Below are 25,333 nucleotides of genomic sequence, written 5' to 3'. Positions count from 1 at the left end.
CTCTGTCTGTGTGTAATGCCTTGTAAAAAATTGCTACCCTATTCAGGCTGTCTTCCAGCATCACAAAGCCATCATGGCACAGTTAAGGGATGTTCTTGCTCCATCACACACCTATGAACCCAGTCATGAAGTGTGTATAAACAGTAAATAATCTGGACTCACGAGATCGAAGAGTGTTACACATGGGTCTCACCTTTCAGTACAGAGATGTGTTGGCGGATTTCTCCATCCGGATAATTGCGTATCTCCAGATCGTCCGAGTCTCGTAACTCCACTTTGTCGTAACCGTACCAGCCGAGCAGCTCGTTCATGGTGTTCTCAGCAAAACTCTGCAAAACAAAAAGCAGCAGTAATATTATTTTCTAAATATTAAAACAATATGTTTTATTACCTATTTTTGTTATAGAGCAATAAACATAGTTTTCATATGGTCCCTGAATCATCTGCTCCTAGCATCCAATATTCACTGTCTACATGACAAGCCCTTGTTTTTAATACATTGAAAATCATACATAAACTAATACCTTACAAATAACATATTGAATATTTTCTGTGTATAAGCTTGTTTGACATCCCATTTCAAATCCATTGGCATTACTACGGGTATCTGACAACCAGAGAGTCTCTGATGTTGTGGTTCATTGGTCCAAATCACTGCATTTCTTAACTGAATTTTCCTGATTTTGTATCATATCTGGACCACTTGCTGTGGAGATTGACAGGGGCCATGGGTTACAGGATCATGTCAGTGCCATTATGGCTGGCAGGGGGCACAGAGGTGCAGATGACTGACAATGTCAGTTCCTTTAATCAGGCAGTCACTATAACTCATCAGCGTTAATTCACTGCCGCTGGACGAGATCTTTAAATACCGGCTTTGTTGGCCATCTGTCCACAGGCTTGTTTTGTTGTTCTGTATGGTGTTTGTGCAACACCTGCACACTCTGGTGTTTGACATTAAACTTGAACTGATGAATCATGTGTAACCTGTAATTACCTGTCTTGTCATGAATGGAAACTAAGTGTAAAACGTGACCTTAAAATCATAATAAATAAATACATAAATAAATATTGCTGCATACAAACCAAGGGACAACAAATCAAATACATAAAAAAATCAACAAAATATAGAACTTGGCCAGGGGTGCCCATACTTCTTCAATTGTATAACTGTGTTTGTCATTATAGAAGATAAAGCAATTATATTTATCCAATTTTGAGTGTTCCACTCAAAGAACAATTGAAAAAAAGACTAGGAGGATTTGTATGTTATTGGTCTCTCTCCACCAGGGGGCTCTACGGCTGAAACGAAGCGAAGTCGCATTAATAAGGACCTCAGGTCACTAATCATGACATGCATACAGATTCAATTTACAACACTTCATATAAAGCATATAAATCATTTTCACTATCTACATTCTTTTATCTTTTATCAATCCCTTTAACGTTTAACATGTCTGTGACATTATACAGAATAAAACATGTTAAAATAAAATCTGTTTAAAACGGAACAGCTGATTTTCATCCCCGCATGTTTACCACATTTCTGAATCCTGAGCTAGACAGTAATGTTTCTTTAACCTCATGAACAGTAAATCTGTTTCGCTCATACTGTAAAAATGTGAGTTTCTGCAGCTTTGGCTAAAAAAGGTGAAAATCTAGCATCTGATCTAACTGAGTTCTAACATCTGATCAAACTGAACTAATGGAGAAAATCTGATACTAAATAAATAAAATCATGACACACTGAAAAAGTGTTGCTTCTAGTAGAGAGTCATTGATTCTCTAATGAAAAACTGTAAGAAGAAAAAGAACCACAATGTTTTTATTTTACAGTTAATAAAAAAAATTCTGTATAACTGCAACAAAAAAATCCAACATACAAACTTAAAATAACTAAAATAAAAAGCTTAAAATGCATAAACTAAAAATATTTTATTTATTTTTTTCATAATTTTTATATTTCTATATTTTAATATTTATTTTATGATATTAAAGATGTTAAAGGCAAAAATAAAAACATTATTTTATAAAAAAGATTATGATTTAATCAAAAATAAACACTTATATAAAAACTAAATAAAATAAAACACCTAGTAAAATACTAGTAGAAAAAGCAAAATACAGATAAAATTTAAATAACATGCTACAAAACCAAGAAGATGTAAGAGAAATAATTAACATGCAATAAAATAATTTAAAAAAACACCCCCTCCCAAAAAAATAATATCACATAAAAAATAAATATAATGATAAAAAAAAAAATAATAATAATAATAAAAAAAAATATATATATATATATAGGATGGCAAAAACTGGCACTCAGGTGGCACAGAGTGATAAGTCGCCAGGATTCTGAACTGCCAGGTTCGAGTCTCGGCTCTTCTACCAGTCGACTGCAGCAGACAAATTGGCCTCGAATCTGCTAGGGTGGAAAATGACAAAAACTATATTTAATTTCATTTTCATGTTTTATCACCGCTTTGTTGTGGTGGGTCCGAATTCCCTGAAATCACTAGTCACAATGCAGTAACATCCACAAACAGGACGCCAATCCATCACGAGTCCTCAAACCCATCTCCCCATCCTTCCCCATCATGCCAGGCCTTCCCATCTAACATCAGTGTCGGACCTTACAAATGCTATTTTGACCAAATTTGGCACAAATTCCTACCTACACACTCCAAAATCCTGTGTAAATGTCTAGGGGAGGGGGCAAGTCTATATTAATTGAAATGCTTTAGGAATGAGGTGTCCAACAACCTCGTGTTTAGGTGTCTACATACTTTTGACCATATAAGCCATAATGTGTTTGATATCGTCTCATTCTAGCAGTTCATTTAACTCTTAGACAGAGAGACAGAAAGAGAATGATTTAGCATGTAAATAAAGGATGAATGTAACAATGTGAAAGATTTCATTCGTTTGTTTAATTCCTCACATAAACTTTAAACAAAACCTAGACAAGATTTATTAATGAGGTATTAACTATAGTTCCAAAACTCAGAGTGAGGCGGCATGGAGGAAGAACAGGACTCAGTGTGGGCAGTAACTGGAGTAGGTCACTGTACACCATGATAGAATTTCCTACCAGCAACGCCAAGTTTCCCTCACAACCCATAATCCACTTCTCCTCCACCTCTTTCACATTCTAAATACACTGCATAAGCAAAAGTATATAAACACTCCTATAACTATTGAATTTAAGTGTTTCAGCCATACTTTTTGCCCTTTCCTTATCCAGTAAGACTGTGTATTTGTGTCTAAAGTAAGGTCAATGGTGGTGTGGAAGAATTCCAGTGGCTTGCACAGAGCCCTAATCCCAACACTGTCAAACACCTTTGAGATGAATTAGCATGTTAATTGTGGCTGAATGTGTACAAATTTCCACAGACTGGCTCTTCAATCTCACAAAAAGCTTCTTCCAGAAAAGTGGAGGCTTTTATAGCCACAAAACGGCAGAATCAACTTAATACTAATGGAATTGGTTTTGGAATAAAATGTCCGAAAAGCTCATGGTCAAGAGAAGAAGAAAATCAGTACAAAAAAAGACATCTCATATAAGAATTACAAGAGAAAATATGCAGAACTGCATGTGTGACATACACCAAGAGAACAGTACAGGACTAAATACTTAACAACTACACTAAAAAGCATTTTGCTAGCATGGTCTGAGTATAATGAAAATGAATACAAAATGTTTCAAACTGTTCAACTGATCAATAAGATGGAACATTCACATTCTGGTGGTAATGGTCTCCTCTAGGATGAAACAGTCCACAGTTTATGGTTTAATTAGGATGCCAGGCTTCAAAATCTACCCTTGCTGTTCATCTGGGTTGAAATTTCAGGAGTTACATGTTTGGAGTACAGTCTCCACCACCTCCTTCATTCTTTCAAGATCTTTGCTCAGTTAGTGCTTTGGTGTTCCATCAATGGCAACAAAGTTCTACAGGCTGTTAAATGAATTCCAGGGAACAGTAAGGCAGTATCGGTGGCTGCTGGTAGCCCAACTACGGACCTTTGTATATTTTAAGAAAGCTCCAGAATTATTGGCACCCTTGGTAAACATGTAAAAAACATGAATTAAAAGGAAAAAATGTAGTGCAACCACATTTTTAAATGCTTAATGAGATGCAAGAGCATCTATCTATAGCTCTGTATTACTTATTCCTCTCTCTTCCTATAGCTTTTTTCCTGTAAATATCCCTCATTTTCTTTTTTTATTTTATATATTAATTATTTCAGGTTCTCTTCATCTCTTTTTTCTAACCTCATAAGTACATCAATCATCTTCATCTCATTCTTTCTGTCATTCTCTCTATTCCTACTCTCTCTCTCTGATTCTGTTTTTTTGTGTTCCTGTTCTGATTCTGTTCTTACACACTTTATTTATCCTTCTTTCTATTCCTTCTCTCTTGCTCTCTTTCTCTCCCCTAATGGGTATCTGTGTGTTTCCTTCATTCAGACATCCTTAAAAGCAGATCCAAATGAAGGCAACATTCACATAAGTGCCAGCATAAGTTGTCATCCGCATGTGCACGTCTGTATCTATGTCTGTCCATCTGAGTGTGTGTGTGTGAGAGAGAGAGAGAGAGAGAGAAATCAGATCCATGAAAGGGAGAAAGTCATAATGCTCAGGTCTCAAATTCACGCCGGCACTAAGAAGGGGAACAGAAAAAAGCACCGCACTGATTGCCAAAGCACGCACACACACACACACACACACACACACACACTGTCTGCATATACTGTACATACGTATATGACAAAAATACCAGAAACAAACTAAATGCGAGTAAACAAACTGTTGTTGATGCACAAAATCATTCAATTTTCTTGTCGTCGCATTTCAGAATGTGTCAGGATGCAATTCTGAACACCACAATACAAGCACAAGCTGCATTCTTAGTGTAGCTGCAAGGGGGAGCTATAGTAACTGTACATGTTCTTCTACACTCAGTGGCTATTTCCACATATTTCCATATTTCATTCAGATTCTAGATTAAAACCGGGGTCTATATTTGTACACTACTCAACAATATGATAAAAATCTGTTTACATGCATGCTGCAAGTAACCTGATCCAAAATGACACACGTGCATAGAGTACCACTTAGTGAGCATGTTACCATGACAACCAGCATCATGTGAGTCCAGTCTGAGTGCCTGAGTTTTCAGTTGGTGTGTGCTTTTTAATAGTTTTAAAGTTATGAAATATAACTTTACATTCACTTATTATTATTATTATTAAGACTTATTAAGTCTTTTAAAGTTTACAGCATAAACGTTGTTTCTTCTACAGGAGTTTTTTGCTCTGCCATGTTGAATTTTGTAAACGTCCACTATACTTTTACTATTCAAGATCATCCATCTGTAGCTTTGAATTACTTATTCCTCTCTTTCGCTATACCTCTTTTCTGTAAATCCTTCTCCCTTCCTCTTTTTCTCCATCTCTCATTTTCTTTGCACACTTAAGTACATTTCTTTGAATGTACTTAAACTTACCAACTGGGAATGTAATCAGATACAGTTGTTTTACATTGCTATTATTCTTCTATTTAACAGATTATTTAAAGGATTACCCACCTCGTTCAATGGAATCAAAATAGTTCAAAAGAGCCTCAATCAGACTTCTTTATTCTTGTTGAGGTGTATACATGGGCGTATTTTATTCTGATTGAGCTGTTAGATTATTAACAGATTATTGGGCTGCATATAAATGTGGCTGCTTTGAGTGTGTTTATCTCCGGTCTGTCACGGCAGAGCTCGGTTCAGCAGTACAAACTTATTACTAACCCTAATCAGATCTACATTTACTCTAAAATGAAAACAGAAAGTGTTAATGAAAAAATCTTTAGGACTTTAAGGGTGAATCATCTGATCTTTATAAACTATGCTATAACATAAGAATACATTATTTTCTTTACAATGAGTACACTATATGGCCAAAAGTATGTTGTCATCTGACCATTTATAGAGTTTGTTAGACATCTCGGCCTCCCCTCCGGGGTCTGATCACACTTGCAGAATGAACAACCCTCTTCAGATCATGCTACACCATGGTAACTGGTCATGTAAAGATCGCACTGGATAACAACTATGACTGTTCGGTTATAATCTAAAACCATCTTTGCTAAATCATTTTATTTAAGAAACAAAATGTTTTGGGGGACATTCAGTGCCACCTGCTTGTCCATGTTTCTCTTCATCGTGTGAACATGAGCCTTGTTAAACACTGCTCCGGTAACCTGATCCCTCAGATCACATTCAGCTGAGCACCAAAATAATCCGATCTGCATGGCGTGGATGTTTTGAGAGAAAAGTTCTGTTTTGTTACCATGGCTTCGCTACTTTCCTGTGTGTTTTTTCCCATCCGAATCCCAGGCAGTCAGGGAATAATAAATGTGTGGTCAGTAATTCAATATGCTTGAGTGATCCTTTACTGAACCACCGACAAGCCATAACACTGCTCAGTGTAGATCTGCTGATCTGGAAAATGTATTCATTTATACATTAAGAATTATTATATTGATACACTACAGCGGTGTTTCTATATTACTGGTTGTTCTAAGGCACACACAGAAATGAGAGGGGCACCTCTGAACCTCACTGCTTGCCAGTCAGTCATAAGGGCACAACTGTGCATCTGGTAAAAAGTCTGTTAACAATACAGTGGGTGTCGTTACTCTGCCATGGATGAGAATGTTTTATTAATGATATTCATTTTTTTTATTTGTGCTTTAAACTGTCTGTATCTATTCAGTCTTGCACCACCGTTTGCTGAAACCAAATCCAAATGTTTCCCTCTGGCATACACATGAGGTTCATTGTGGTAACAAATGTGTGAGAGTTGTGTAACTAGTTTCCTTTTGCAGTTTCTAATTTAATAAGACATTGTCTGTCATAAGTGGCTAGTCTAAACATATAGCTATGAGTGTCATTACATTTTTTATTATATTTACATCCTTGGCATGACCTACAGTTCTGATCAGCAGTCCAGGATAAATCGGAAAGCATTATGGCCGTTTTATTGACTTTTACTGTGTGATTTAGTAAGGCACAACAATGTTTTACTGGGGCTGCATGGAATGAAGTAATGTGAAAGTGATTTGACAGTAGCTCAGTTAGCTTGGTTAACATTTTATGCCCATGATAACAGGGGCCAGCAAATTTTGGACAGCAGTTGGGTGTTCCAGCAGGGTAGTCAATATCGGTTTTGGAATGGTTTAATCAGGCTGCAATAAAACTTGTTCCTGGAATGGTCCTGCCAAAATCCTGACCTCAACCATCTTGAGAGTATGTGCAATGTACTGAGAAGTAAAAACTGTGCCAGGAAACCAAGAAATTTGGCAAAGCTTTATCAATTCTGCCAGGTAGAGTATTAAAGATCCATCCAGTTTTACCAGAAGATTCATGATGGCTTTCAAAGTGATCCAGGTAAAAAAGGCCAGACCATTTTTCATTTGACTAAGAAGTCTGTGTTCTAATCATTGTTCTAAACCAAACTCTAATCTAGTCGTATCCAATTACCCTGATTGCATTACGCTTCACCTCTACCGATACAATCCTCTACTGCTGACTAAAGAGCTTCGCAACTGACACATGCCCCCTCCGACACGTGTGCAGAACCGACTGCCTCTTTTTACCTGCACGAGGCGAGTTTACATGCGGACCAGCTTTGTGCACAAAGAGCCACACCCTGATCAGCATTATTCCTCAACTCTGAGCAGGCGCCATCAATCAGCCAGCAGAGGTCGTAATTGCACCAGTTATGAGGAACCCGGTCCGGCTTTTTCCACCCTGTGAACAACAGCCAATTGTTGTTCATGCAGCTGCCCAGCTCAGCTGGATGGCAGAGCCGAGATTTAAAATCCATAAATATTTTATAGTATTTCAGTTGGAAATGAACCTGGCAAGCAAAGTGTCGAGTTTCAACAGAAAGTTTTTCAACAAGGTTAGCAGTCCTGTCATGTAATACTTCATAATAAAAATATTTAATTTAGAAGCGTGTTATGAATGTGTTATAACAGTGTTGTAAATGCATTATACATGTGTACCAGCAGCCTTAAGTACCTGACTGCATAAGTTCCTGCATACATTCGTGGTTCTATTTACCGCTTATTTAAAACCAGAGTGGCCTTACCTTTCCATTTAAATGCTCCAATAGACTATGCTGGGTATCAGGCTCATTAAAGGCATTATGGGTAACTTTAACACTTTTCCTGTCTCTCTTAAATTACTTAAAGCTGGCTGGCATGAATGAATGGTCACCGGTCAACCAGAAAGTGTGCAAGGTGACACTGAAATGAAATGGAGTGCAAAACATCACTTCCGAAACAAAACACCTTGCAAAAAGTCAAGTGACTCAAAGACTTTTCTATCCCAAATTGACTACCCAGTCATCGTACAGAAGAATGCTATTATTTTCTATGTAATTACAAAAGTCAAAGATATGACAGCTTCATTTACAGGTTTATTTATTTAGAAGTGTCTTTAAACTCATGTTCTATTTATGTAGACACTGTGAAACTTTTCAAAGGGGTCTTTTTCATTTTGCAACATGAACTGGAAGGCAAAACTGCATCTAATTTCATGTGTGTGTTTACACAGTAGCTCAGACTGGAAGTTTACACAGAGCAGTAATTCCACATAAGTTTCCATCCTGCTGAAACAACCTTGTTTTAAAACGCTGAAGTTTTAGTCAGATGCCGGTGAATTAAACAAACTAAGTAAAGACCATCTGCTGATTAGGCTCAGTTATTAATAATACCTAAACTTTCTACACACAAATTGTGCTTTTTTTATTATTAAGGGTGTTCAGCCACTCTCTCTGATCAATAAATCAAAATCCAGTAGGGACATCAGTTCCACTGAGGACCATCTTTGTCTATAGACAAGTCCAAGTCACATAAAAACCCAGATTTACAATAATCAATACAACACCAAGACCCAAATCGCTCAAGACCAACCTAGACTGTTACATCAAGACCCGATCCATCATAAACTGAGACAATACTGAAACCACCCAGGACCCTAATCAGCTGAGACCAAGATAAGAAAAATAAAACTAAGACCAAAACCCAGAACTAAGAACTAAGAACAAGACAACATCAAGATCCTCAATCAAAATGTTGATTATCTACATCATTGTTATCTACATCAAACAAGACTAAGAAATCAATAAGACCTAGAAAAACTAAGAAAAGACAACAAAAAAAAGATAGACAAAAAAATCAACAAACTCAAGACCCCGACCCAACAAAGATAAATACATCAAGACCAAGACAAACTGACACCAAGACAGAGCCAAGATCCATACCACCCAAGATCAAGACTAGATTAAGAAGTATATTACTTCAACCATAACATCAAGATCCACACTGACCAAGACAATTCCAGAATCCTTACCAACCAAGAACGGGACAACACTAAGACCCAGACTTACCAAAGCCAAGACATTGCCAGGTCCCATACTACCTGAAGCCAAGACAAGACCATGTTCCAAAAACCCTGGGTGTGAATAAGGTAGTAAGTGTGTTTGCATTCTGTTCTTTGATGGACTGGCACCCCATTCAGGGTGTATTTTCACCTTATACCTTGCAATTACCAAACAACCTTTAACCTAACATAACCTGAACCAGAATAAAGCACTTACTGAAGAATACAGCAAGAAAATAAGCAAGATGTTTAAGGAAAGTGATAAAAGCAGGTGAAATGTTTAGTGACAACAATCTAGGGCTGAAGAGTTCTATTCTATTAACTTTCATAAAAAATATTTTGGAGCTTGTTTGGGGTTTATGCTGGTGCAAAACAACATCAATATATAAACAACAGAAAGAAGAAACATGTTCAGGAATTCTCCTGGAAGCAGGTGCGTGTGCAAGGAAGTGAATATAAAGAAAGAGAAAACGTGACCGTTACTTCACCTTATTTTGACAACATCAATGTTCATCAGATGTTAACTCTTGCAGAAACTAAATCTAAGCAAGCAAGTCAGGCCACACAGCACTGATCTAATGATGACAAGGTGTCGGGTTCTAAATTTTATTGTTAGTGACCCCATTTTAAGCCCTTAAAATTTCTGCAACCCCGCAACACACCCCTCCTCCCACCCCATGTGCTTGTTCTTCTAATGAACGACTGTTAAGAAATGTAAATGTCTATTGTACATATTGTCCAAAAATTGGATGAAGGGTCACATTGAATTTAGTGTTCATAACAAACGGAGAAAAAATTTACATGGGTTTTACTAAGCGTTTGGACAAATTTGTGTAGACACTAATGTACACAGGCGCAGACTTTGTACACATGAGCTTCAAGACCGGAAAATGGTCCAGCACCATATAACCAGAAAAACTGCAAATGGACACTTACATAGTTCATATTTTAATACTGTGTAAGCCATATATACACTCACATATTAGTTTAGTATACTTATGCTATGCTACATTTTTAGATTACGCTTATTACTCCTTTGTAATATTCCATTAGTTAGATTTATGCCCATAGAACTCAACATTTCTAGCAACACTTGTGGTTGCAATTTTGAAGTTGACAAGAGGCAATTGAAGGGCACAGTGGAAAAAACATGCAAGCACACCAGAGCTAACATCCCAACTCTGTTTTCGACAGGCTGGGCACCTATGGGGATATGACTGGCTTGTCCGAGGATGGGAATGTCGAAGGATGTTCAAAACTGCTGCAATAACAACCTCTGCTGTCTGATCGATGGCATCTGCATAAGAACAGTGAATAACGGAGGTCAGAGCGTGACTCTCTGTGCGCTATACTGATCTCCATAAGAACCATATGATCTCCATAAGAGATATCGAATTAGTTTCATTGACCCAAAACAGTGGAATTTTAACTGTGGGTACAGGACACTAGTCCAGTCTCACTTACTTATTGAATTCAGTCACTCATTCAAACCAATCAAGGCAATCAAGAACAGCCAGCCCACATTCTGCCCATTTTGGAAGGTGGGAGAAAACCACAGTGTCTGGCTGACCCTCACACAGACATGGAGAGAACTTGTGAAACTTGAACTCTGGCTCAAGTATATATTTATATTTACATTTATGGCATTTAGCAGACACTTGTATCCAAAGTGACTTACAGTTGTGACTAAATACAATGCAAGCCACTAAGGGTTAAGGGCCAACAATGGGGACATGAACCAGCAACGTTCTGATCACTATTTCAGTATATTAAGCAGCCCTGGTTCTAGACTGCATTCGCTGAGGGGGCAGTAAACTTCCAGGTGGCCAAAAACTGCCTGTATACTAACAAGAACTCATATCAAAGATTTTACAAGGGCAGTCTTCTGTTTTTTTTGGCAAATATCTTCACAATCTCCTTCAATTCAAGGCTTCTGAATATTGACTTCTCATGGGCCAGAATAACTATTTATTCTGTGATTAAAGGGAGTAAGAACCTGTGACAGTGTAGAGAAAGAGCTAGCAGATGACTGCACTTGTGATAGGTGTATCCTCAGAATCATGTGAAAGCTAACAGCTAGCGGATGTGGCTCTGGCCATTTCAGTTGATTTTTTTTTACATCAGAAAATGCTGCATTTTCAGTTTTTTACTGATGTAAGTTTATTAAATAAAAAAAATGCAGAAAGAGTTTTAATTATATTTAAAGGGCAGACTGACTGACATCACCTGTCACTAGCTAACGGCTAATAAAAAAACTTTATAAGGTTAGCAACAAAAAGTGAAAGTAAGAAATATTATGCAATAAATCACCAAAATTAAGTGGATGTGAGTTAAACACATACAAGTGTTTAAATTGCTCTAATAAATAGATACCGCTGTATGCAGTATGGAGCATGCATCCTGTCTGCTCTGCTAAGATGCATGATCCAGTCTGTCAGTTTTATATGACTCAAAGAGCCAATCAGAAATAAGCAAAGAAATAACTTTTGTAGATAGAAGGATGGATGGATGGATGGATGGATAAATAGATGAATTGATTGATTCATTGATTGAGTCACTGATCGATTACTTTATTTATTCCAAAGGGAAAGTCAAGTATTACAGCAGCTTAAGGTATGTTAAAGTTAAACAAAGTATTTAAGGTAAGTATGTATATTACTTACGAGTTTAAGGTACATCGAGTTACAAGGTACGACTGTAATAAACTGCTTATGAAAGTGTCATGTGCTATAAATATTAATAGATATGCAATGTACAATGTAGGCTCCCGGATAGAGGCTCAGTGTGCTATGATGCCCAGACACAGTGAAGAGGTGCTACAGTGTGATCACTGTTGGTACAGACGATCTCCTGTACCGTTCCCTGTTACAGTGATAGCTGGATATACTGGAAGTGCTTCACTGTCTGACAAGCAGGTAATAGAGGGGGTATGATGTGTTTTCAGTAAAAATTAGCCTCTGCTTTCTTTGTACATGGGGCAAAGAGAATATCTAGTGGGGGGATAGAGGCTCAGTGTGCTATGATGCCCAGACACAGTGAAGAGGTGCTACAGTGTGATCACTGTTGGTACAGACGATCTCCTGTACCGTTCCCTGTTACAGTGATAGCTGGATATACTGGAAGTGCTTCACTGTCTGACAAGCAGGTAATAGAGGGGGTATGATGTGTTTTCAGTAAAAATTAGCCTCTGCTTTCTTTGTACATGGGGCAAAGAGAATATCTAGTGGGGGGATGCCCACCCCAGAAAATTACTGGTCAAGGGGACAAAACAGCAGAACAGTTGGCTGTGACTCATGTGAGGTTTTGTGCAAAAGGTGCATGGGTAGAGACAGGTGTGGTGTAAAGAGGTAAAGTATGGACGGTTCTAAGGGTCCCGCATTGACAAGAGGGACCCCTGGAATCCGTACTATCATGGTGAGGGCTAATGCCTCCAGCTGGAGCTGGAACAGAGCATAACTAATGTTCTTTGCCTTACAAAAGCGTTGGTGCACGTGCCTAAATGAAAGGTGCCTAAATGTAAGCAGGGTGCTGTAATGGGGAGGGTGTAGTGGGGACATTTAAATGGCCCTGGGTCAACTCATCTGAATGAAAAGTGCACAGAGAGTGACCTGTTAAATTCCTGCAACTGGATGCATGACTGCTTTCGAAAAGGTCTGACCAGCATGTATATGCTGGAATGAGTGAGGGTGTGTGTTTCGGAAGGACCGTGCCCTGAAGTGGCCCTGTCGGTGGTGGTAGAAGTAAGGTCGCTGGATTTTCCATTTCACACAGTGAGCTAAAGCAGAAGGCACCAGACCAATATCCCACACAAACACACCCTTCCTTTAAATGTGTACACACCACAACATCTGATTTAATCTAATCCTTGTGTTGTGGAGCATTCACCGGAGCACCCGGTGAACCAAATGTGAAAGCATGTGTGTGTTGTCCTTGTGCTGCGCTTCTCAGAGACTAATAGCATTACTAAATACTGAATGTTAAGCTTACATTTGTAGTTACTACGTTTGTATTTGTCGTTGGTTTGTCCTTTTGAAGAACCTCCAAGGTAGAATTTTGTTAAAGGTTGCAGAAAAATAATTTGGTGCCGCATATATACAGTATATATATATAAGAGGATTATATGTATAAACCTATATCTAGATATATCTCTCTATATATACATACATACAGACAGACAGACAGACAGACAGACAGACAGACAGACAGAAATCCCCTGAGAGCCTGCAGGAACCCTTAAATACACATGTGGACAGGTTTCAGTTTCAGGAACAGAATACTGTATATATGACACATTTGGTTAGCCACTATAAAGAACCGATCCAGGTTCTCTGGAGGGTTCTAAGTCCTTTGCTTGGATATGAGGTTCTACACAGCTGGAACCCTGAATCAGGGTGATTTACATTTGAAGCTAAAAAGATCGGTATTGGGATTTGGATTGGGATTTGGATTTTAATGGTTTATCACTTTCACTATGTCAAAATAAAAAAAAGTTCCAGCTAGTACGTTTTATATAGAACACAAAAACAAAAAAGATTCCAGATGGTGCTTTTAAAGCTACAAACTGCACCAGGCTAGAATCATTTGAATCATTTAGTAGAATCATTAGATAGATTGATTGATTAGTCATGCAAATTGATCCTATTAAGGTCTTATAAAGGACTATTGTGGAGCAAAACCCTATATTAATCTTAAAAATTTTAAATAATAATAATAATGGACACCAATAAATTGCCATCTCAGATGTGCCATGCAGTATTTCTATTATCATGGGCTCCCCAAAACCTGCCCACGTGTGTGTGTGTGTGTGTGTGTGCAGCATAACGCTACAAAACAGAACAAAGCTAGAAAACTGAGCACCCCCAACCAAAGCAATGTGTACATCGGGACCACACACGCGCATGCATCGCGTGCACGAGCATATGCACGAGAACGAGCACGATCAGGACCATGCACGCCCCCCTGCCCAATCCAAACCCCGCTCTCCTCCCCGGTACCGAACCCACCTTCATGTCGGTGTTGATCTCGCGCTTGACGGGGTGAGCGGGTTTCCTGCTCCGCTTGTTTTCCGGAGCTCTGCTGCTCTCTTTTTCCGTCTCCGCCATGCTGCGCTTCAACAAGAAAACCAGCCCAAAAATCCAAAATATCCTCAAGCGGGGCCCCGCAGTGGGGGGAGAGTACGGTATGGTCGGTATAGAGGATGGTCCGGAGGGGTTTAGGTCCGCAGGAGTGAGAGGAATCCCGGTAAAGCGCGCGGTGAGGAGTCCGGTGCCGCCGTGCAGGGCGCACACTGCCCACTGCGCTCTGCCATCTTCTGTCTGCGCGCGTTTGTGTGTGCGCGTGTCTCCGACTGACTGAGGGACACACACACACACACACACACACACACGAACGAACGGAGGGAAAAGTAGGAGTGGCTTGTTCGGTAACCGTACGCGCGAGCCTGTTTCCTCCCCGTTTTCCATGGATCTGGTTACCGGGCGCTGCTGGTGGATGGAGTTTCACATTGTTATTATAAAACTCAAATGTGTGTGTGTGTGTGTGTGTGTGTGTGTGTGTGTGTGTGTGTGTGTGTGTGTGTGTGTGTGTGTGTGTGTGAAATGTGCGGTCCACACTTGTGGCTCTATTATTATATGTCACTGATGCCCCTTTGCTGCTACACGAGCCTCTAATGATTTGGAAAGGCATTCCAATCGGTTTTGGAACATGACTGCAGGGATTTACTTATATTTAGATCTTTGTAGGACCAGGCACTGCTCCTAAAAGCAGTTCTTTCACAACAAATTCACCAATCCTTTCATTCTCAGATCTCACTTTGTGCCCATGGGCACTGCCATGCTGTACCTTTTACAAACTGTTAAAATCACACAGCTATCTGGAACCAGAATTCTTATCCTGGATGTCAGGACCCCCAAGAGCCTCATGACTGATTCATCTGAGCTCGTAAGAATAGTGTTATAATTTTATAATTACATACAGTGCTGTTAAAAAGTATTTGCCCCCTTTCAGATTGCCTATATTATATGCGAGGGTTCTTCAAAAAGTTTCCGCACTTTTTAAAACTTTATTTATTAAGAATTTCAAAAGCAAATTACGTCACTTTTCTACATCGTCGCCTTCCGATGCATTTTTCTCAGTGTCGTACCAACTTTCCAATGCCATCAGCAAAAAAATGACTTTTGGTTGGGCACGTAGCCACTGATGCACCGCTGCTTTCACATCATCATCACATGAAAATCTTCTTCCCCTTAAAGCTTCTTTTAGCGTCCAAAAAGTTGCAAATCAGTGGGCGCTAAATCCGAACTATAAGCTCTCTCAGTCTCTCAGACACGATCGATTACTACTCCTCCAGTCCAACGAAAATATAAAAGTGCGAAAACTTTTTGAAGATCCCTCGTACATTACATGCATTACACTGAATGATTTCACATCATCAACTAAAACATGACTTTATACAAAGATAACGTAAATGAAGACAAAACACTTAAAATAAGACAGTTCCTGATCAGTTCCTGTTTAGCTGTGCTAAACTGCTGCAGAATGTTATTAATGGGGCTTTTTCTCTTTTGATTTTTATGATTCCTACAACTGTTCTTTTTTCTGGGACAGAAAACTGGGTCAAAATATTTACACACATAGTTATACACAAGATGCTTCCAAAATTGCAGAAACAGTTTGGAGAAGGTCCACAAACCATGATTTGATGAGTTTGATGTGAAGGAACTCCAGTGGCCTGCACAAAACTGACATTAACCCTATTGAACATCTCTAAGATGAATTGGAACGTCAATTGCTAGCCAGGCCTTTTTGTTAAACATCAGTGCCTGATGAGCTTCTGGAACATTCTGTCCTCTAACTTCCCTGGAGTTCAGGCTTGTGTATTTTGGAGCCAGAAGTTACATTTTTGAAAAAACTCATGATGAACCTATAAAAGAAGAGTGTTCCAATTATTTAGTCACAGTAAAAGAACAGTTGTAGAAATTATTAATATCTTAAAACTGTAATGAATGAAACATCTCCAAATCCTGGTATTGAGGATGACATTGGTGAAGATGTAGAGATGATTGTATACCAGTTTAATATTCAATCAGGTGTTAATTATATTACACATTGCAGTTTTTGATAGTGTACTTTTTGATCTTCTGAGCTACATTAAGTAGAGTCTCTCCTGTCGTTGGGATGAGGAGCAGACGCCGGTGAGAAGGTTCTGAATGGGTGCATTGTTTGGTGGTGCAGTGCTGGAGAACTGTATCCCGCAGTAAACACTTACACACACCAGCTCGGATTCGGTTTCTCCGCCTGATGGGAGCAAGCTGTGTGTTTTTCCTCTCAGGATTGGCTTTCATTCTCACCCCATCCTGATTCCTCCAGCTCGCCTCACTCTAATGTGGATCAAGTGCAAATCAGTACAGGATGGTAAACACGACTCGGGCCCTAATAATGCATGGACAAATATGATTACGGGGTGGAACGCACGTCTCGTGGGGAGGGAAAGAGGTGCTGCGAGGAAAAAGGATGAATGAAATAAAACAGCTTTTTGATAGGTCGATGTGAAGTAGACACTTTAATGTGAAACTGCCACAGAAGGGAAATCCTTAGTCTTTTGGAACCCTAAACAAATATTGTTGGAATGCTCTTTGTAAAGTAAGAGAATTTAAATGATAAATGGATCAATTGTATTGTAAGTATGATTACATTGTTTGGCCTCCTTAATTAATAAAAGAAGGTCCAGTAATGTTTAGCATTTATTTTTTTAGACACTGATTCCTGGGAGTCCAGTTCCTTTATTGCATGATAAAGACAAAGTCACTCCAGTGGTTAAATATTTTCCAGTGGTTTTACAAAATAATTGCATACAGCCTTTTCTTTTATTAAACAATACCCAAAATTAAATGCTCCCCTTTAAGCAGGATTCCCCTTTAAGCGTGCCCAAAAACCTTCTTCAATAAGGTCTGTTTCTGATCACATGGATGAAGAAGAAGCAGGAGCAGGAGCTTCTTTCTCACACGGAAGCCCCTACACCCTGTCTGCTTGACTTGAAAACTCAAATCCGTGTTACAGCAGTTTCTAATTTATGGCAGTTTGGGTTTTCTTTGTAGCCTTGGCAAAACAACACTATTCTGTGTACATTTTAACTGGTGCATTTAAACCAGTTCAATTTGTATAGACAAAGAAAATGCCACCATGTTAAATGAGCTTTGCACTTGTGAAAGCTGCAGAGGGGAACTGAAAATATCTGAAAGTGTGACAACACCCTTGCTTGCTGAGGATAAAAGAACTTGCGTCACTCATGCAAATGCCTCAACCTGACATTAGGAGTTAATGTTGCACTTGCTCAGTCATGGCCAGCAGTTTCTGTTGAGAGCACGACCAGGCTGGTGGCAGTGCTTAAGCTTTAGCGCATAAGAATGGCACATCATCCGAATGCCCATTATTTATTTATTAGGATTTTAACGTCATGTTTTACACACTTTGGTTACAGTCATGACAGAACATGGACAATTTTGTATCTCCAATTCACCTCACCTTGTATCTCCAATTCACAGTCTTTGGACTGTGGGAGGAAACCGGAGCTCCCAGAGGAAACCCACAGAGACACAGGGAGAAGATGCAAACTCCAGACAAAAAGAACCCGGACCACTCCACCTGGGAATCGAACCCAGGATTTTCTTGCTGTGAGGCGGTGCCACCGTGCCACTTAAGTGCCTATTACAGAACTTCTCCCCATTATAGAAAGTTGCTGTATATATTTTAACCCATGACTAAATATTTGTTGGAAAAGTTTGTCACCTCAGTAAAATCACTAGTCCCAAATAGGCCACCAGCATACATTAATAATTGGGGCACAAAACAATTGTGGTGCAGATGTGGCTTAATGTCAGCTTCTGACATCACAAGTTCAGTTGCTGACTAGGCACTGTGCAGACTAATGTAGAACAGATCCAGATCAGATACTGGCTCCATGGTGGAATGGGGTCCAAAGATCCACTGCGGGGCTTGTTGAGCAAGACCTTTAACCATCCCCTGCTCAGATCCGTACCTCACTGATAAGCCTTGGATACAAGAGTGTGTTCATGTTCTCGAGGTTTTCTTTCCCAGAGGAGCTCTGCTAGGTTTGTTAAATGGAAAAGTAATATTAGAATAGTTAGTTTGAAAGCGGATGAAGAGTTTCACTGGATGTAATCAGATCCGTTAGTCTCTATAATAAAAGAATGGTGGACGGGCGCAGTGCGAGGTGAACAGCATGTGCAGTTAATTAGACTAACGAAACCCGATCTGAAATAAAAGGTCAAATTTACTGGATTTCAAAGGAATCTGGTGAAGCCTTCCATTATGCCGCCTTCTCTTTCTCTCTGCTCTAGCCAGTGTGTATCTGTATGTGTATGTGTATGTGTATGTGTATGTGTATGTGTATGTGTATGTGTATGTGTATGTGTGTGTGTGTGTGTGTGTGTGTGTGTGGGTGGGTGTGCCAGCTTACCTTGTTTAGTGAATCTCTATGATTTGTCTGGTTGCCAGTTTCCTGATAAATTGATTTATTTGTTGCTGGATGTGAACCTCAATAGGCCAGGTTCGATTTAACCACAGCCAGGACAAACAGGATGAACATCTGCTGACCATGACAATTCATAAGAATTATTAAAGAAACAGGAAATTTAGGCTCCATCAAAATAAATCATTTAAGAATAATTCGGACCAACAAACCACAAAATGTCATACATTTATTCCTGTTTAGGCATTTGATTGAAACTACAACTCCCATCATGCAGTGCACAAGTTCTGCCTCATGCTTATCTTTGGTACCCCGTCTAAGTCTTATTAAACACCTTAGAGCAGAAAATCCACCTTCTGCATGCCAAACTTCTTTCAGACACTGGCCAGAGGTAAGGATCAAACCCAGGTTTCCAGAACCCACATCACTGTGCGGCATTCACTCATTCCACTTGCATCAATGTGCCACCAAAGGTCAAAATTCTGTCAAATAACTGGTTGGACTGTAATGGGTAATATAAAGTATTTCCATTTTCTCTGAGTTTAATCTTGTCCAATTCCCCAGTGCACTCATGAGCCTGGTCCCACGCACGACACCCACACTGCTCAAAAAGGGTCGCAGCATGGCAGTGCCCACATGCCTTCCTGCATGGTATAGCCACCGACTGCTTCATCCTAACAGACAGTGGTGGGTTGTTAGAAAGACCTTTGCCATGCAGTGAGGAACATGTGAGGCATAAAAGTGTGTCTCTTTCTTCTTTCAAAAATGCCCAACTGTGCATGTTGAGCACCTGACCAGGCCAGTGGTACCGCTGAGACCTTAATCTGGGTCACCCTGTGATGGCAAATGTCCACTGGTGTGACTGTCCGAGGTAACACGACTTATCTGTAGTTTGCAAACTTTTATACTACTAAAGTCTTAATGAGCCACATAATTGGTGTCGACCCAGTGTGATGCCATTCTACTACGAAATCGGTATCTATTTGGGCATCTGATTGAAAAGGGTCATTGTCAAACAACAGATAATAAAATGGCACATTATTTAAATAATAGCTAGCTTTAAGGGTTTTTTGTGACTCAACTTAAATTTATTTAAATAATATGTGCTATTTATCCTTAGAAATACTATATTGTGAATATTGTAACTGGGTTGCCTCATGAGTAAAGCGTGACGTGAAGCCCTGCTCTTCTAAGGTAGAAAAATATGATGGCCAAAATAATAGAAACGAAGTAACAAATTAAAGACAAAAACATCCACAGCCTCAAAGGAGAATGTGGATAGAACAGGGACAGTGCAGAAGTTAAAACTTGTTGGTACAATATGATGGGACACTCCGGCTGTCTGCGACAACCAAGTTCTCGGAAAAAAGGAAAGAAGAGGAAACCCTCGAAACAAGCCGGGTACGACAATGCACGAGTGGCACCCCAACCACATCAACTAGCGCAGCCTGGGCATGACGTGGACTTATGGGTGGGATCTGCTCCAGAAAAACGGACACCACGCCACCTTAGGGGAAAGAGTGAGGCCCGAAAGTGCTCTGACACTGGGTGAGTTTCAAAAAGTGTGCTGGCATCACACGCCAGCAGAAAAACGAACTGGAGCAAGCCAGGTACAGTAGACCCTTGAGTTACGAACGGTTTAGCATACGAACATTTTGGGTTACGAACAATCTTTTTCAACTTAACGTACGAACAAATTTCAGATTACGAACCGAAATTCGCGAAACACGTGACGTCACAAACAAGTTGACTCCTCTCTCTCTCTCTCTCTCTCTCTCTCTCTCTCTCCCTATATATATATACAGTGTATCACAAAAGTGAGTACACCCCTCACATTTCTGCAAATATTTCATTATATCTTTTCATGGGACAACACTATAGACATGAAACTTGGATATAACTTAGAGTAGTCAGTGTACAGCTTGTATAGCAGTGTAGATTTACTGTCTTCTGAAAATAACTCAACACACAGCCATTAATGTCTAAATAGCTGGCAACATAAGTGAGTACACCCCACAGTGAACATGTCCAAATTGTGCCCAAATGTGTCGTTGTCCCTCCCTGGTGTCATGTGTCAAGTTCCCAGGTGTAAATGGGGAGCAGGGCTGTTAAATTTGGTGTTTTGGGTACAATTCTCTCATACTGGCCACTGGATATTTAACATGACACCTCATGGCAAAGAACTCTCTGAGGATGTGAGAAATAGAATTGTTGCTCACCACAAAGATGGCCTTGGCTATAAGAAGATTGCTAACACCCTGAAACTGAGCTACAGCATGGTGGCCAAGGTCATACAGCGGTTTTCCAGGACAGGTTCCACTCGGAACAGGCTTCGCCAGGGTCGACCAAAGAAGTTGAGTCCACGTGTTCGGCGTCATATCCAGAGGTTGGCTTTAAAAAATAGACACATGAGTGCTGCCAGCATTGCTGCAGAGGTTGAAGACGTGGGAGGTCAGCCTGTCAGTGCTCAGACCATATGCCGCACACTGCATCAACTCGGTCTGCATGGTCGTCATCCCAGAAGGAAGCTGACGCACAAGAAAGCCCGCAAACAGTTTGCTGAAGACAAGCAGTCCAAGAACATGGATTACTGGAATGCCCTGTGGTCTGACGAGACCAAGATAAACTTGTTTGGCTCAGATGGTGTCCAGCATGTGTGGCGGCGCCCTGGTGAGAAGTACCAAGACAACTGTATCTTGCCTACAGTCAAGCATGGTGGTGGTAGCATCATGGTCTTGGGCTGCATGAGTGTTGCTGGCACTGGGGAGCTGCAGTTCATTGAGGGAAACATGAATTCCAACATGTACTGTGACATTCTGAAACAGAGCATGATCCCCTCCCTTCGAAAACTGGGCCTCATGGCAGTTTTCCAACAGGATAACGACCCCAAACACAACCTCCAAGATGACAACTGCCTTGCTGAGGAAGCTGAAGGTAAAAGTGATGGACTAAACCCAATTGAGCACCTGTGGCGCATCCTCAAGTGGAAGGTGGAGGAGTTCAAGGTGTCTAACATCCACCAGCTCCGTGATGTCATCATGGAGGAGTGGAAGAGGATTCCAGTAGCAACCTGTGCAGCTCTGGTGAATTCCATGCCCAGGAGGGTTAAGGCAGTGCTGGATAATAATGGTGGTCACACAAAATATTGACACTTTGGGCACAATTTGGACATGTTCACTGTGGGGTGTACTCACTTATGTTGCCAGCCATTTAGACATTAATGGCTGTGTGTTGAGTTATTTTCAGAAGACAGTAAATCTACACTACTATACAAGTTGTACACTGACTACTCTAAGTTATATCCAAGTTTTATTTCTATAGTGTTGTCCCATGAAAAGATATAATAAAATATTTGCAGAAATGTGAGGGGTGTACTCACTTTTGTGATACACTGTATATATATACCGTGAGCGAACATTCGGACAGCGGACGGTGTTTTTCCGGTGTTTTCTTTGTATTTTGTAAAATTCTATATTAAAATGTCCCCAGAGAAGGTGCAGAGAAAGCACAGTTTTTTGATGTTGTATAATTACTCCTGCCACAGCTGTCACTGTGTATAAGACAGAGGGGACATTGAGTAAGTGAGAAGAAGGAAGTTATTCTTTCATGAAATTACACCTACAAAATACAACGCTATTGAAATAAAGAAGGAAATAATAGAGAAATATGAGATTGTTGTTGTTTCTGGTAGATACAATGTATTATGTGTATGGTACAGCACACGTACTGTACTGAAATGTGATGTGTGTTTATGTACAGTACAGTACTACTGTGTATTGTTGTTTATTATTGTTTATTACAGGAATGTCTATTCTATAATTTAAGATTAAGGGAAAATATACTTTTATTTATAACAAAAAAGATAATTTAAGACATTAGAAAGGTTAGGTAAGGGTGTGGTTTGGGAGGTCTGGCACAGATTAATTCTATTTACATGATTTCTTATGGGAAAAATAGGAACATTTTGACTTAACAACAGCCCTTCGGAACCAATTAAATTCATAAGTCAAGGGTCCACTGTACTATAATTCCAGAGAAAGTACATTTGCCAGACAGAGGAGCTGGCAAAAAGGAGAAACTCACACATCAATCATCTGAGCCTCCATGCCCCTTCTGCCGGCTAAAAATGGCAATGCAGAAGGACACGACTCTCAATGTGGCTCATTGTCGAACCTCTTTAGCAGCTGAACCACAGTACAGGGACTGTGGCAGTCTGGTCTATAACCTGTTCATTAAACAAAATGTCCAAAAATCTAGAGTGACAGCCATGTTTCTTTGGCTTTGAAAATTTGCACCATTTGAGATTTGGATGGTTTGTCTATTCACATTTTTTTTAATCCAGTTGAACATACAAAATGTTTTTTAATGTGGCCTTATGGAACTAGTGTTATTTCTGATCCCATCTACTGATTACACATAACATTATGGGAAGCTGTAAAAGCTCTACACACTGGTGTGTAAGTAAGATGACCTAGCCGACTTTCCGGCTCTCCAGAAACCGCAGTGTCACAGTAATCACATAGCTCAGGTTTTCAAAAATGGCTTTTGACATGAAAGGAAAACTTGTGTTTAAGTGAAATTCCTTCACTGCTTCTGTAATACTAATACCAAGTTTTACCATCCAGAGTCTGGTAGGAATAAGTGACCAAATCATACATTGAGTTCAGTCACTCTGACACACATCACTGCAATGAGCCAAATGATTTAAAAAAAACCTGATATGAGTCATTAAGGGAATGAATCAAAACCCCTTAATTGTAAAGATGGACAGTTCCAACAGTGGTTGTAATTAAATTAAATTAGCACTAAAAAGAACAAATCGTTTTTGCTTTTATGGTTAGCTCCAGAATTTTTGGTGCACTTAAAAAAATAGGTTTGGTTAAGTTAAATCCCTGAACTTGAACAGGAGAGATTGAACACTGTTCTTTCAAAATAACTTCTGATGTAGCTTCCCTCTGCACCACCTCTGATATTGTTTTACTCTATAACATTAAATTAGCTTTATATGACAAATAAAAGTCAACAGTTTAAATACTACACATATACAACTCCATATTAATGCACATAGATTTAGAGTAGGATCCAATATTACATAGAATATGGACATCGATCAGCCAAAACAGTAGGACCACCTCAAAACTATACATGCCAATGCTTATTTAATAGCACTGGTGCATGTGAGAGTAATGGATATATTAATTGTTGGGCTGATGGTATGTCCTTGTAGTTCACATGTTAAATGCAGCAAATCTGAGACTGTAATAAGGACCAAATCATTACAACCAGAGTTGTGTCTCCAAATCAGCACGGGGTGCTTACATGCAGCCGTGGTGGGTACTGACCAACAGTGGGTACCAGGCTTAGCATGGTATAACCCAACAGAAAACCTGCTGTGACTCAAACTACAGATTATTTTATTCTTGGTGATAAATTGAATGCTTCACCACACACAGTACATCAAACAATTCCGTGTATGGGGCTACACATTCGCAGGCCAGTCAAAGTGCCCATGCTAACTTCTGTCCATTTTCAAATGCAACTAATAAAATCAACTGGTCTGTTAAATCCTGTTTTCTCCAGGATCATGAAGATGGCCAAACACGTTTACCAGCAGAAGAGAATGAACCAGAATGCACTGCAGGATGATTCACCATACAATGTACATATACCACAAGACTCCTTCAAATGTTTTGTGGAGTCCATTTTTGGGCAGCTCAAGAGCAGTTTGGACAGTATATTAGGTAGGTGGTCTGAATGTTTTGGCTCATGAACTAATACATACATACAACATACACAGATCAGCCATAACATTAAAACCACCTCCTTGTTTCTACACTTACTGTCCATTTTATCAGCTCCACTTACCATAAAGAAGCATTTTGTTGTTCTACAATTACTGACTGTAGTCCATCTGTTTCTCTGCATGCTTTGTTAGCCCCCTTTCATGATGTTCTTCAATGGTCAGGACTCTCCCAGGACCACCACAGAGCAGGTATTATTTGGGTGGTGGATCATTCTCAGCACTGCAGTTACAATGACATGGTGGTGGTGTGTTAGTGTGTGGTGCTGGTATGAGTGGATCAGACACAGCAGCGCTGCTGGAGTTTTAAAATACTGTGTCCACTCACTGTCCACTCTATTAGACACTCCTACCTAGTTGGTCCACCTTGTAGATGTAAAGTCAGAGACGATCACTCATCTATTGCTGCTGTTTGAGTTGGTCATCTTTGAGATCTTCATCAGTGGTCACAGGACGCTGCCCACGGGGTGCTGTTGGCTGGGTATATTTTTGGTTGGTGGACTATTATCAGTCCAGCAGTGACAGTGAGATGTTTAAAAGCTCCAGCAGCGCTGCTGTGTCTTATCCACTCATACCAGCACAACACACACTAACACGCCACCA

The 25,333-nt window shown here is 39.8% G+C and overlaps 1 protein-coding gene across 1 annotated transcript in view; it reads right to left on the bottom strand.

Annotated features, from left to right (window-relative positions):
* sobpa (sine oculis binding protein homolog (Drosophila) a) overlaps nt 1–14,738 on the bottom strand; it is a 39,473-nt gene extending 24,735 nt beyond the window's left edge. Inside the window, exons 1-2 of the mRNA XM_062995703.1 lie at nt 14,444–14,738; nt 194–329 (exon numbers count right to left, since the gene is read on the bottom strand). Coding sequence (XP_062851773.1) covers nt 194–329; nt 14,444–14,542 — 235 coding nt within the window. The 5' untranslated portion in view covers nt 14,543–14,738. The remainder of the gene's footprint in view (nt 1–193; nt 330–14,443) is intronic.
* Between the last annotated feature and the right edge of the window lie 10,595 nt (nt 14,739–25,333).

The sequence above is a fragment of the Trichomycterus rosablanca genome, chromosome 5 (assembly GCF_030014385.1).
Source record: "Trichomycterus rosablanca isolate fTriRos1 chromosome 5, fTriRos1.hap1, whole genome shotgun sequence".
NCBI lineage: Eukaryota > Metazoa > Chordata > Actinopteri > Siluriformes > Trichomycteridae > Trichomycterus > Trichomycterus rosablanca.
The sequence above is the reverse complement of the archived record's forward strand: the minus strand, read 5'-3'. Positions and strand labels throughout refer to the sequence as shown.